General features: G+C 40.4%; 1 protein-coding gene across 1 annotated transcript; it reads left to right on the forward strand.

The window, feature by feature from the left end:
- Nucleotides 1–3,128: 3,128 nt before the first annotated feature.
- Nucleotides 3,129–13,218, forward strand: tent5bb (terminal nucleotidyltransferase 5Bb). The gene is made up of 2 exons (XM_067611558.1): nucleotides 3,129–3,726; nucleotides 11,547–13,218. The coding sequence occupies exons 1-2, from the start codon at nucleotides 3,571–3,573 to the stop codon at nucleotides 12,570–12,572; spliced, it is 1,182 nt and encodes a 393-aa protein (XP_067467659.1). The 5' UTR covers nucleotides 3,129–3,570; the 3' UTR covers nucleotides 12,573–13,218.
- The last annotated feature ends 2,033 nt before the right edge of the window (nucleotides 13,219–15,251 follow it).

Consider the following 15,251-nt stretch of genomic DNA (forward strand, 5'->3'; position numbering starts at 1 on the left):
ATGTATTAAACTGATAACAAACATTAAAAACGTTAAATATAAGCATGCCAATAAGTTCAGAATTGTTCCAACATAGAAAATAATAGACATCCCTTTTAACTGTGGCATTCTTAGCCTCATTGCAAACCAGAGTTAGTTTATTTTCTTAACATACTGGGACATCTAATCAAGTGCTATAGAGAGCCACAGTCCTGATGCCACGTCTGGGCTAGCTTCTTTTCCACTTGCTCTCTCTACTTCCCAATGGCTTCTGTAGCTTGATGGAACCTTGCATTTATTTATAAATTGGATAAATTAGTATTTACGCCACATGCAATAAAAGATCCTCTCCAGACATATTTCAAGATAAAATACTCTACTTTGAATATTCCTTTGTATTAAATATATTTTTTTACAGAAAAAAGGTTCAATTACCTTGTTAAAATCCCTATAATGACATCTATTCCTTCTCCTTCATTAAAAATTCTGGAGTCTATGAATTTGCAAATATTTTTCATTTTAATAGTTGAACTGCTGGACACAAGATGTCTCCTACTTCACTGTGAAGTCTGTTCTCAGTATATGACCACTGGAAACTTCAAGTTTCCACATCACACTTGTGCAAATTGAATGTTGGACCAGGATTGGCTCTAAACTGCTTGTGATGTCACAAATCATGCTCGTAAGTATATGCTTTAAATTCAGATCTCCAGCAGATGAATGTGAAAACGGCCTTCTAGTGTCCAACTGTAGTAACAATAAGCAAAACACATTTTTGAGTGGAAGGGAACAACATTAAAAGGTGAACAAAGTTAAACAACATTTTAACAAAGAACAATTTACATATCCATGATACCCATCACTGCTCCACTCCTTCTAACTTTTTAGATCTATGCTGTCTATAAAAACAACAATGCTGTTCTGCTCCTCCTAATGTTACAGCTAAACCTGGACTAGCCACAGCTACTCAACTGTCAAGCTGGGTTCACTTTTGCTCTGTATCGCTTAATTGTCAGGATTTCACTTTTACACTGACAACCTAACCATGCTGAGTCCATACAGTCCACACATACAGATGGAGGACAAATTAAAGGAAGAACTGGTACAGGTCTGAATGCTTGACCCCTACAGTGAGGGGATCTGGTGGCTCTGTTATGCTTTGGGGTGCATTTTGCTGGCATGATTTGGGTCCACGTGTCCACTTAGAGGGAAGAGTCACTGCAAATCAATACAAAGTTATTCTGAGTCATCATCTTTATCCTATGATGAAACATTTCTATCCTGATGGGAGTGGTCTCTTCCAGGATGACAATGTCCCAATTCACGAGGGGTCACTGAATGGTTTGATGAATATGAAAATGATGTGAATCATATGCTATGACCTTCACAGTCACCAGATCTCAACCCAGTTGAACACCTTTGGGAGATTTTGGAGTGACGTGTTAGATAGTGCTCTCCACCACCATCATCAAAACACCAAATGAGGGAATATCTTTTAGAAGAATGGTGTTCATCCCTCCAGTAGAGTTCCACAGACTTGCAGAAACATTGCAAAGGCGCTATGAAGCTGTTCTGGCGGCACATGGTGGCCCAACACCTTACTAAGACACTTTCTGCTGGTTTTCCTTTAATTTGTCACCTGTCTGTCAGTTCTGTATTTGAATATAAAGTGATGGTTCCGTCCACTTTCATTGTTATAATAAGCAAACTGCATCAACGGTCAAACTGAGGAAATAAGGCCACCAAGATGATCTTGTACCCTGACAAAAGGCTTGGAAGGTGATTGTAAAAAGCTTAAAAAGTTATGTAGTTCTTGGTCTGACAAATCTTTATATGGTATGGCCAATCATTTGGAAGCAGAAACAACAAAAACACTCCAGGTCAGGCCTGGTTATTACATGGATGGGAGACCGCCTGGGAATACCAGGTGCTGTATGTTTTTTCACTTCACTTCACTGCTAACTCTTTGCTGTGTGTTCAGTCCCTAGGGCTGGAACATTTTACATTTTTTGAACTTGACTGGCTGTGACTTTGGAGCCCTAAGTTATTTTTGCAGTGTTATGTTTAGCACGCAAACAGGCGCTGTTTAGCATTCCCTATACGCAAATTGGGAGTGACCATTGAGTCACTGTTCAGTGACAGATCTGTAACATGCACATAACAATTAATATATTCTGCATGTTGTCATTGACACTGACGTTCTCTCCCTCCTCCTCTTCTACAGACATTCCTATGAAAACACAAACTCTTCTTATTTAAATTGAACAATGACACATGATTACACAATATCACAAGATCAGCCTGACAAACGATTCAGTCTCTGTCAACAGCGGTCGAAAATGATCTTGGATGTTCTGAAATTTCTGTTAAACAGTTCTATTAGTCAATCACAATGTCAAGGAATGAATAAGTCTCCATTCTGACCTTTTGTTGTACGTTACAGTATCACCAAGTGAATTACATAATTTCCCCCCTTAAAAGATGACTTCCCTAATATAATAAGGCCTTCATCGGCTCATTTCATTTTCCTGCAATTTATTTCTTACATAACTTTAGTGCATGAAAGCAATTGATCCCCTTATGGAAAAACAACCTGATTTTTGCTATGAAGAATTGCACATAATTCCCTGGACAGTTGGATGGAAACATACAATATCTTAAAAGATTTTCTGCTTTTGCCAATCGCATGTATTTAACTTTCCAGATCAGTGTAGTTTGACATTATATCAAACCAGCTGTCAAGTTCCTTGTTGGGGACAAAACTGAGCTGATGACTTTCAACTGATAACTTTGCCATTTGTTTTGATTTTCTTTACAGTGAAGCTTACAGTCTGTTAGTCCTGTTAGTCTTGTATTCAGTCCAGGCTCTTTGATAAATTTGCTTATTTCCACGAACTGAAAGTGAAAATTTAACATCAAAAACAAAAAAAGTTCCTTTTAAAGCGTATTCAGCGTCATATTCGTTTTTTTTTCCCAGCGCAAATTTCATTTTGTAATTTTCCCATGTGAATATACAACATACTATGTCTGGTATGCAAGTTTTGGAGTCTCACATGCTTATTCGCGTCTTTTAATTGTGCTTAAATAGTAATTATCATTTTTCCTACAGGCCTTGAAGCTGTCATCTGACGCATGGGAAGTAGGTATGTGTGCGTGCACGCGGGTGCGCGCGTGTGCAGGCTGATTGTAGTCCACTGTATGTTGAAGCATTCATAAATCTCTATCCAGCCAATGGGGAGGCTCATGTTAATCCCAGCTCGGTAAAAACCCGGTGTGAGTCCAGAGGCGGCTCTAATCTGAAGACAGAGTCAGTGGAGACACAGTGAGCGAGACATAAGGGGACTGGAAGTGTCTGTTTTGGAGATGCCCGGCACTCTTTTAAACTTTTCCATCACTTTATTGCATTTTGGAGGTTTTTAAAAGTTGCCCAGAAGCGGAGACAGAGAGAGAAACGCAGCTGTGCTGTCTGTTTAATCCATTTGATCCACAGTTATCCTCTCATCACCGGCTCTTCAGGGGGAATTGCGCTGCGCTGCTGTTCACATTATCCAGCCTGCACACCCTGTGGACATCTCGTTGAGTCCGGTCGTCATGTCCTCCGGTGATGCCTCGGATCTGAGTCGGCGGGTCAGCGTGCTTTCTTGGGATCAGGTGCGGCGTTTGGACTCCATCCTGGGAGAGAGCGTCCCGATCCACGGCCGAGGAAACTTCCCCACGCTGTCCGTGCAGCCCCGACAGATCGTTCAGGTGAGACCACCGTCTATCCATCAGTCTTATAATTTTTCACTACCCCTCTAATGTAATGTTTCAGGAGCGCACATGGCATTAATGTTAGAGAAATTAAAGTAGCCTACTTCATTATCTCAACTTGGTGGTGAACAGAAATTTAGGAAGAAATGTAACTTTAATGTGTTTTAGTTAGAGTGGCGGACTGTATACAATATTAAATCTATCCCAAAATGTATGTTAACATCATACATCTAACTTTCCTACAGGAGATGCAGTTTTAATAGAATATGTATCTTATTCAGATAAGAAAACGGTGTGTAAATCACAAGTGTGCCATGGAAATTAGAGAAGTAAGTAAATTGTAAGTTAGAAGAAGGAAAATAATAGTCTTAAGCACATTAAAGTTGCTCCAGGTCTCCCCCCTCCACACACACACAAACACACACACACACTGGAGACACGCTGACAGTCCAGGCACATATTTTCATTTTAACAAGCTATGAAAGAGCAAAGAGTGTAAGTAGGATGTGTTTTAGATTATATTCAACATGTTTCAAAATTAGGTGACATTGAGGACTTGTAATTCTTGTGGAGTGATGTATCTTTTGCTGGATGAGTCATTTCTAGAAAATTAACTAGTGAAATACTTTATAATCTGGAATTATATCATATCAAGTCATATGACATGTCATTAAGAGAGACTTTTCAGTGGATGTCAAAATGTCAAAAAGTAAACGGAACTCACTTGTTGCTCTAACAACGTGGATAAAAATAACTTCAGAGCAGCCTGAACCCTACAATATAACCCTTGCCTCTCTCAGCTTTGTGTGTTAACACATGAAAGGAGACTGCTACTGCTTTTTTCAAAGCACATTTGTGCGGTGCAGTGGTAAAGATTTGTGGCAGAGCTGATTACACTCAAAAAGACATTTGATCACTCATAGTCTTAACACAGACACAAGACTGGGGATGATCTAACACCATGACTGTAGTTTTCCACTAGCTCACTAATGCTTCTGCTCCTTAAGTCATTTTTTTCACAGCTCTTGTGAAAATGAGGGCAAGATAATGACTGAGCTAGTGAATATTTACTAGGAATGAAACATATAGGGGCTGTAATTTTCCTGGACATTATTTAAATGTATTTGCCTGTAATCCAGGTTCATATTTCACTTGTGTGATTCATATTTTCTGTGATGATCCTGTGGGGAGGAAAGACCCTCACACACACACACACACACACACACACACACACGCACACACACACACACACACACAAACCATTTAAAGAGCCTCTATAATCAAGGAGGCCCCAGCCATCTGTACTGAACATCTCCACTAATGTCTTCCCTTCATTCCACAATCCTGTAGACATCAGGGACCCCAAACTGTTTTCTTTCCATGAACCAGAGTCCTTTTTAAGGGAATTTTTAAAGACTGGCTTCTGGAAATTTAGCCCACTACATACCCAATATCTGATGAGAGGCACCAAAGTCTTCTCTGTGTCTCCATTATCTGTCCTGACACATGCTAACACATCAGCATATTGGATTTTAAGGCATTGTAGGGGACTAGCTTTACCCAAAAGTATCAAGATAAACATTTTAGAAATCTAGAGTTGGTTTTGACATATGGTGTGAGGATTCTTAGTTTAAGAAAATAAGATTTTTGTTGGTGAACTCAAATTAGCAGTGCAAAAACTTGCTAACGTGTTACGAAAACAAAAAAATGCTACATTTGAAATCTGTCGGAGAGAGTTTTTTATGTATTCATATATATGAACTGACAATTAAAACTCAGGCAGTAAAAGATTTCTATTCTAACAATTTCTATTTTTTTTACTTTTTAAGTTAATGCTAGTTACCTAGGCTTTAAATAATCTCCCTATCAAGGTAGGTAGTTCTGTCTATCTAACGATAACTTATACTGAAGGGTAACAACTAGTGTTTTTCAATGTCATAGCACTTTTACAAAAAAAGAACATATACCTTACATCACTGCTGACATTTTCTCAAAGCAAGCTGAACTGAACTTCGCTAGCATTGCGCACTAAGTACACTGCACAGTGATAACATTATTTTGACTAAAACAAGAGCAGTCACCATATGCAAGTTGATTTTCATACCATATGGACATGAATGGAAACCCGTGGCTGCCTTGAAGGAAGGAAAAACACATTCAGACATCTAAACCACCATGATATATTTTGGAAAACGGTTGCCAGTAATGTGAGGTATTCGTGATTCGTGGTAAATGGGCTAAAACATGCGAAACCATCAGTCTGCTTTTTTAATGTTGGTTATTTTTAGCATATGAGCCAGACAGAGCTGTCTACCTGAGACAGAAAGAGATGATTTCGTCATATACTGGGTAAGGTGACCAATGGATCACACTCCCCAGTAGCCAGAGGGGCCCCTCTTAGTGGTGGGTTTGTCTGAGGGCCACATTTAAATAACATCTGTTTGTGGTCTGGTTGTGGGTGAGCCATGGGAGCAGTGACGGAAAACTCTTAATGTTAGTGACACCCCTGTACTCTCCATTTCACTTAATGTCCATAGTCGTCAACCCAGAGTCAGAATATTTGGGGACTACACATGTTCACTCAGCCGGCCCTATATACATACCTGGTAGCATTATTCCACGTGATGATAAACACAGATATTTGATGCATGTGTCATAGTTTACATAATTTGTCGAGTGGTTTCGTGTGTGGGGGTGGAGGTATGGAGGCCAGTGTGTTTTTTTTGGCCACCAGAAGGGTCGTCTCTTATTCCAGCTCTGCAAGCTACAGTATCATATTTAAACAAAATTGTTGTGTCTACAGTACATGGTGGAGATAAGTTCCTTCCCTTTTTTCCTGCTCAGTGGTGTGTTTCACCATTGTGTGTTTTTTTTTTTTTTTTAACTGGAAATAGTGCTCCACTTTCACGGATGGTAGTGAGTGGCCTGGATTTGGAGCAGAATGTGAGGAGTGGATTAGTGCCTGTAATAACACTGGGCTTGTGGGTCAGGCTTGACAACGTATCACTGTGGTAAGTGAAGACCAGTCGCCTGACTCTACTGCGGCCCTTGCCAGACTGTAAACCAAGTCTTCACTAGGCTATTGTTGAGATTGGGCAACATGAATACACCACATGCTACCAATCTCCCTTGAGGAGGTAACCTGGGAATGTTCAGTTTAGACTGTTCGATAATGATTTTTATCTGGCAGTTTGTTTTCAATTCATAATTTTGCACATCTTTGTGTTTCTCAGAGATCAAACAGTGTGGACAGCAATGATGGTATTTCATTAGCTGGATTTTCCATTGGTGAGGTTGGCGTTTCTGTGGGTGGTGCTCTTTATCTTTTGGCTAAGCCCAAATAGCTAATGCTACTTACACATAACTTCTAAACAGAAACATGCATCAATTTCTGTGTGCCCAGGGCAGTAGCTACCATTAAGGAGACAGAGGTCACCTTTTTGGTATTCTAGGATTTTGAGGATTTTAGCAGTCTGGAGGGAGGTAACATTCTACAATCAACAAAAAAGTAATAAATAGAACAGTATTCCCTTCCTCCCCAAACGTTTTTAGTCTCGGCAGTATGGATGAGGCTTTGAAACAGCATTTAGAATTACCTGTTGAAAAAAAAAGAAAAATCCAAATAATAATAATAATAATTTTTAAAAATCTAAAGGGGGTTGTACATTGTGGGGACTTGGGCTCATGACTGTAGTATTTCAAAAATTGATTTAAAAGTATAGAGATAGAGTATAGATTTAAAAGATCCTACAAAAATGATTTTTATAGGATAAAACCTAATTGACATTATCAAACAAACAACAAATCAAAAAGTTTTTCAGAATAACGTCACTAAAAAATTGCTATAATAAGAAGTCCATTTGATGAATTAGGATACGGTTTCAATGCTGAATTCAACACTGTACTCTTGCATGTAATGAATAAGACACATTTGAGTCAGCTCACTCATGGGTTCATATTGGCCCTTGAGCTGGTTGCAGGAGCCCTGACCAAGACTGGGAATAGCTTGATTTCACAATTAAATCACAAGACACTATCACAGTTAGAGGATATATAAGGATGGCTATTCTTACCACAGTATTCACTCTCACCAGTTTTATCTTACATAGCTAGCTCAAAAATTAAACACCACTGAAATCTCCCCAAATGGGTTCCTTGGATAAAATCCTATCAAACAGGTTTTAAGTTAAAAGTTTTAAGGGTCTGAGACATTAAAAACGTCTGTGAAATCAGGAAGCAGATGAACAAATCCCTCACTGAAAACATCCATCTCATAGCAGAGCAACAGCATCATATTTCACCCTGTGACTCACTCTGGTCCAAGCATACAGGTGAATTGACCACCCGTACATAGGAAATTCAAGGAAACCTTTCAAATCAAAGGAAAAACCATCATCATCCCCCGCTGCCTGCCAAGCTACTGTACGACTGACTGGCTGGGTTAGTTTTGGAGTGAATGCGAAGGTCAGGGACTCGTAACTCCTTATTCGCTGTCGCCATTTCCTTGGCAGAAGGATAATCTGACTCACTGCCCAGAGCTCTCATTGGCGTCCAGGGGACTATGGGCTGGTAAATGGCTGGTCATTTCAAACTGCCATAATAAAAAACACATTCAGGCCGCAGCTTAAATGAAATACTCAAGGAAACTATTGAGACTGGAGAGACTGTTATGTGTCGCCAAGGCGTTGTCAACACCAGACAGTCTGGTGTGTTTGCGGCTCTTTTTACAAGCATTTTTTTTTGCTCCAACGTCGACGGAAGTGTCTCCCCTCGCTCAGCTCACCAGGTGCTGGTGCGTCATTTGGGAAATGTACTAGCTTGCTTTATGAGTGCTGAAGAACAGGGATGGTGGGGGTGGTGGAGCTTTGCTTCCTCAAATGTTCCTTTTGGGACCCCCAGACAGGCAGATTATGGCATGCTGTTAACTCGGACCAACTGTTTAAGTGTGAGGTCAGAGCAAATACTGCTGTGGGTTTCCCTTGCTGGATAGTTAAAGAAAATTCCATTTCTCTGAAGTGTTGTCTAGTTCCCTGTGAAACCCTGCACAGTTTCACTCAACAAAGCAGATGACCTTTTCTTACTGGGTTTTGGAGTTACATGGTTCCTTTGCTAAGCTTGGTTAAATATGGCTGAATAAATTACTTAGTGTTAATATTCTTGATGCGATTTTATCTTTTTGACCAGGGCTTAGGTGAAAGAAAATCAGCAGAAAAAGTTTGACTGTGGGAGAACTTGTTCTCTACATAGGTCTATTCATAAAAGTTTGCATTCAAACATGTTGCTTATGTATCACAACCTTTAGTTTTAAAAATTGGTTCACCATTTTGGGAAATAAAAACTTATTTACTATCTTTCCAAGAGTGAGATAAGAAGATTGACACTAATTCCATGTCTGTGTTAAGTACAAGGCTGGAATCAGGATGTGGTTAGCCTAGCTTAGCACAAAGACTGGAGGCAGCCCAAAGTGAAAAATTACCTTTACCAACAGCTCTGAAGCTATTTTGTTTCCACATTGTATCTTTGTTTAATCTGTACAAAGAAAAAGGAAAAAGTCATGTGCTGTTACTTTGTCTTGACAAACAAGTTCTAGTACTTCTGTACAGCATCACCAGCTAACATGCTGGTAGACAGACACAGTCGTCATTTGGACTTTGTACAGGCACATTCCAGCACATAACTAACCCTACATCTTCAAATTTTTACACATTTCTGTTTGTGTGATGATTAAACAATAAGATATGTGTAAATGTTTCTAGGTGTATTTTTTCACTTTGGAGACCAAGCTAGCTGTTTTCCCCTGCTTCCAGTTTTTAAGATAATCTATGTTAAACACGTCCCACCTCCAGAGCTGTACTACACAGACATGAAATTGGCCCTCTTGTTGCACTCTTGGAAAGAAAGGGAATTACTCCTTTATTTAACATCAAGGATCTTTACCAGACATGCAATGGAAACACTTTACCAGTATGGGTCGTTACAAAAATGAGGTACCTGAAGAGTTTAGATGAAGACAAAGGAAGGGAACGGTAATTGCAACATAAAAATACCTTGCTTGTCTTACTTCCTTTAATCCTGTTTTCCACTTTAGTCACTACCTTAGCTGAAGTGACAACTAAATATACAAGAAGAATAACCTCTGATTAAAAAATATCATCAACTGCATGTGCTAATCACAAAATAGCAGGTATATCCTTTGTAACTATCAAGAAGCACTGCACCACTAAAAATGGATTTACTGGATTCAGTTTACACCTTGAATTATCAAATCTTGGGCTCTAAAATAAATTCTGATAGGATTACCTGGCTGGATAGATAGATAGCTGGTAGGTTATGAGCAAAACCCCTGGGCTCAATTAGAGTTGTCTAGCAGACAGCTGTGTTTTGGATTTCTTCAGTATTGGCCTTGTTTGGCCATTTTTCTCCCCTTAGTGTCATTTGAGTGATGCAACAGACAGGAAGCATAAACATCTCAGTTGTCTGTAGCTCAACAGTTTTCCCAAGCATCACTGTGGTGTAGCATGGTGTGTGTTCCAATAACCAGATAAATCTTTTCCTTGCCAAAGAGTGTTTATATGACAGCAAAGGATCACATTTTCTCAATATGGTTATAGGCTACAAGTTTAAAAGTTCACAGCTGAGCTGTTATTTTTTTCTCTTTTTAGTTAAGAGACTCTTACAGCAGACAAGCCCCGACTTGTCACTCTCCACAGCTTATCTCTGTTGTGCTGAAGTTGCTCCCATTTCATATATGAAGAGATAGGTCTGCTAAATCAGCTATTCAACTCATTACTGGTGTACTGTACAGTATGTACATTAGGGCATTATCATCCCCCAGGCGACAGGATCAGTTATGGTTAATGATACCAGCCACTGAGTGGAGGATCACAGCCTTTAAGCAGCCGCTTTTCTGACAAAATGTCCTTAAGCAAAAATACTGAAACCCTACCTGCTTCAGTAATTTGCCTCTGCCTTCAAGTGGCTTTCCCAGACAGACTCTGCATATAGCTTCTGCATTCACCTGCCATAAAATAGTTTTAAAAATGCTCAAATCCTGCAGACTGTTTGCTATAGTCAGGTGTCTTATATTTAACATTCTACTTAAAAGTTCAAGCAGTAAAACAATGTGTGGAAAGGCATATTTCATTAACTTGTTTTACCACATGGCTTTATAATTCATACTAAACTTATAAAGTCCAATTGTTTTTTTTTTTTTAGACTTTTTGTTTGGAATTAATTTACTCTTTCCTTTTTTCTGACATCAATTCAGATATCTAGGCACAAAGTATATTAGACTAAACCACCACCAAAAAAATAGGAATTTGTTCATGCCTCATTATGCTTTCTGTTTTCATTACTATTAGATTTTCCCTCAAGCTTTATTATGTCCCGTGCTTGAAGTGGAAAAAAATAAGTGCCAGTACTCCCCCTATTCACATGTTGGCGTGTGTATCGGCTGGTACCAGCAAATCATTAAATCATTTTAAAATTCATAAATGTAATATAGCCTATCCTGCTTTTCATGGCAAGGGGTTTGGAAGCTATGCTTTGATCAATGCTAGCCTTGTTGTTAGCCACTTTAAGGGTAGTAGTGCTAGCAGTAACATTAGCTTGATTATCTGTTCCATCATCATTGCGATTGTGTTGAAAGGACAAGCAAGACGAGAAGTAAGATGTAAGAGGAGCAGAAGGTGCAATTGAACTTTTCTTACTCTCTTGCTCCTTGTGTTTTAATGTTTCCTGTGTCAGGCTCTTCTGATTGTTAACTTTTTGTGGATACCCATCACTCAGGTTTTCTTCCATGTCTCTGTATCTTTTAGGTGGTCAGGGCTCGACTGGAGGAGCGGGGCGTGGTGGTGCGTGATGTCAAGTTAAATGGCTCGGCAGCCAGCCATGTGCTTCACCAGGACAATGGCCTTGGCTACAAAGACCTGGACCTGATCTTCGGCCTGAGTCTGACTGACGACAAAACGTTCCGGCTGGTGAAAGATGTGGTGCTTGACTGCCTGGTGGACTTCTTGCCTGAAGGGGTGTGCAGGGAGCGAATTACAGCCCTCGCCCTGAAGGAGGCGTACGTCCAGAAACTGGTGAAAGTTTGCAATGAGACGGACCGTTGGAGCCTCATCTCGCTGTCCAACAACACCGGCAAGAACGTGGAACTGAAGTTTGTGGACTCCCTGCGGAGGCAGTTTGAGTTCAGTGTTGACTCCTTCCAGATCACTCTGGACTCGTTGCTGCTCTTCGACCGCTGCTCGGAGACGGCCATGTCTGAAACCTTCCACCCCACAGTGCAGGGGGAGAGCATGTATGGAGACTTTGAGGAAGCTTTGGGTCATCTTCGCTCCAGGACTATCGCCACCCGCAGCCCAGAAGAGATCCGGGGCGGCGGGCTGCTCAAGTACTGCCACCTGCTGGTGCGAGGCTTCAGGCCATCCTCGGAGGCTCAGATAAAACAGATGCAGCGCTACATGTGCTCGCGCTTCTTCATCGACTTCCCCGACATAAACGAGCAGCATAGGAAACTGGGGGCGTATCTGCAGAACCACTTTGCGGGCATGGAGCACAAGCGCTACGATTACCTGGTGACGTTGAGGCGGGTGGTGGATGAGAGCACTGTGTGTCTGATGGGCCACGAGCGCAGACAGACGCTGGCACTTATTTCCGCACTGGCGCTGCGAGTAATGGCCGAACAGAATGCTATCCCTGCTCTGTCCAACATCACCTGCTACTACCAGCCCGCTCCCTATGTCAGAGACGTCAACTTCAGCAACTACTATGTGGCACAAGTTCAGTCACCAGTGCCTACATGCAGTAACTCTTATCAGACATGGCTGCCTTGCAGCTGAGCAATGACTTGTAGGATGTCTGGAGAGCTTTACGGTTTATCTTTACATTGTTGTAAGCTGAGCATTTCATTTGAGTGCTGGGTTCCTCTGTAGCAATGTGGCTTTTTTGGTTTGAGGCCCAACGTGAACAAAAAGGAATAATGTATCTTTTTTTGCCAAATCTTATATCAAAACAATTCCACTAAGTTATATTGATTAATACTGCTGTAAAAAAAAAATCTCATTCGAGCCATTATAATTATACCCTTTTTTCTGTTGTCACTTCATAACCAATGTGGACATGTATGGAAAAATATGAAGGGTTGATATGTGACGGAGGAACTTTGTTAGTTCTGTTTCTTGTCTGATGGAGGCTTGTATTGGGTCTGAAATGTAAATACTTGGTAAGAAACCAGAAAGCTGTTTTTTTGTTCTGTCTGTGGTTTCGACTGACCTGCCTAGGAGGGAAAAGGACCAAAGAAGTACTTTCTTGTGTAGCATGACAAAGACTGTATGTGGTTCCAAGTGCCTGAAACTGACCAATGTCTTTATAGTAGTTGCTATGTCAGAATTGTTTTTGAATCTTTTTCATCCAGGTTACTGTACATTTCTATATCCAAGGTCAGGGTATTTGTTTTTAAAATCATTAAAACATGTCAAAATGGAATGATGTGGCACATTGGTCTTTCTTTACGTTCTGTACCAAGTTCATAGACGTAAGACAAGGACAAACTGTTTTAATATGCTCCAGTTGACTCAAATAAGTCTGAGGATTGCATTCTCTGTATCTCACTGTCTCAGTTTCTGTGCCTCTAAAGATCTCTCTCCGTCTATCTTTCCTTATCTTTCTTGATCACACACAAACTCCTCAGTGTGTTGTCTGTGTTCCATCAGCCAGACACTGACTGGCCTGACACAAACACTCACTTGTTCAAGCCCTGTGCATTTTTTTCCCTGAGAAACGGATTCCCCTGAGCTCAAGCCCATACATTAGCCATTTCCTTCCACTTGTGCATCCAACAAGGGGTTTCCTTGGCCTCATTCAGAAAGGGGAGATTGCTGCTGCTTGTCTTGGATGAGTTGCGCTCTGAGAAGGCAGCTGAGGACCAGGTGGTGAAATGGGACTGCTGGCTTTTCAGCAAATGTAATGATGCATTCCAGCACTTTTCTTCCTGGATGATCAAAACAGTTCAGTATTTCATCCTCACTTAGACCAGCATTTCTCCTGCTATGTCATTTTATCCTAATTACTTTTGCATGGGGGACGACTTCTTGAGATTTAGTAGAGCATGAAATGGCATCTAGCTGGGACACACCTGCTTACTATTGCTTCTGATGGAGACAGAAAGCACTATGCTGTAAAGCAGTGCTGCAACACTTGAGTGAAGCGCTCACTAATTTCTCTATAAAAGTTCATTTGGAAGGAAAGCGACTGTCAGAATGATTAAGGGGGCGAGATATAAATGCGACAAGGGAAATTTTCCTCCATGGGCTAGCTGTCAGACTTGTCTCCAAACTGCTACAGAAACACTCTAGGAAACATAGGGCAGCCCTGGGGAGTTCCATTGGCATAAACACACAATGAAGTCACATCTGAGACGGCGCTTGTCTTATCTTTAACAAACCAGTGATTTCTACGCCTGGTGGCCAGACCTCAAGAGTCATCCAGAGAGCTGTTAGGAGCATCTTTAGAAATGTGTAATATTAATTAACAAATTACAGCAAGTTGTAAATGTACTGAAAGCTTAGTTGAAATCCCCACAATTAATCTGAATAAAACCATCTTTGAAATTTTTATCACACTAGCAGCAAGGCTCCAGGGATGGCAATGCCTGTCTGTCCACCATCCATGTCAGTCAGTCCAACACTTTGGTCCAGCCTGAAATATCTCAACAACTGTTGAATGGATTGCCATAAAAGTTTGTAGAGACTTTAATACTATCCAGAGGATGAATCCTAATTCCTTGATATTTCATCTAATGCCACCAGCACATCAAGTTTTAGCTGTGAAATATCTCAACATCTGGATGGATTAGCACAAAAATTTGGTACAGATATTCATGGTTTGTAGACAATTAATCCAAATGACTTTGCTGATTCCGACTTTTCTTCTTGTGCCACCATGAGGTTGACATTTGTGGTTTTGCATGAAATCTCCCTTAGATGGATTTTCGTGGAATTTGGTACAGACATTCATGTTCCTCTGAGGATTAATTATTAGAATTTTGGTGATCCCTTTTCTACGTAGTGCCATCATCACATCAAAATTTTAATGTGTCCAATATTTTGATTTATGAGAAAATACTTTCAAGCTAACTACATTCCATTTGTGTTTAGTGCTACTTTGCAAATGTTAGCATGCTAACATGCCAAACTTAACATTACCTGCTAAATTTCTGTATTTTGGCATTGTCATTGTGAGCATGTTAGCATGTCTACATTTGCAATCAGTTAGCATGGCTGTAGACTGTTTAATATAACATTACAAAAAGGTAATTTATGGTGTAAAAATTCAGATACTTTGGAGGTTATGGTTGCACAATGAAAATCCAAATCTTAATGTAGGCTATGCCAAGGAGGTTTTCCTGCCCCAACAGTTTCTCCATGAGCAGTTGAAGGTTTTAAAGTCATGCTCCTTAGATTTAAGGCAGGTAGCCACACTTGTGTTTTTCCTGGACAAATACCACAGATAAATCTGAC

The sequence above is a fragment of the Thunnus thynnus genome, chromosome 15 (assembly GCF_963924715.1).
Source record: "Thunnus thynnus chromosome 15, fThuThy2.1, whole genome shotgun sequence".
In the NCBI taxonomy this organism is placed as follows: domain Eukaryota; kingdom Metazoa; phylum Chordata; class Actinopteri; order Scombriformes; family Scombridae; genus Thunnus; species Thunnus thynnus.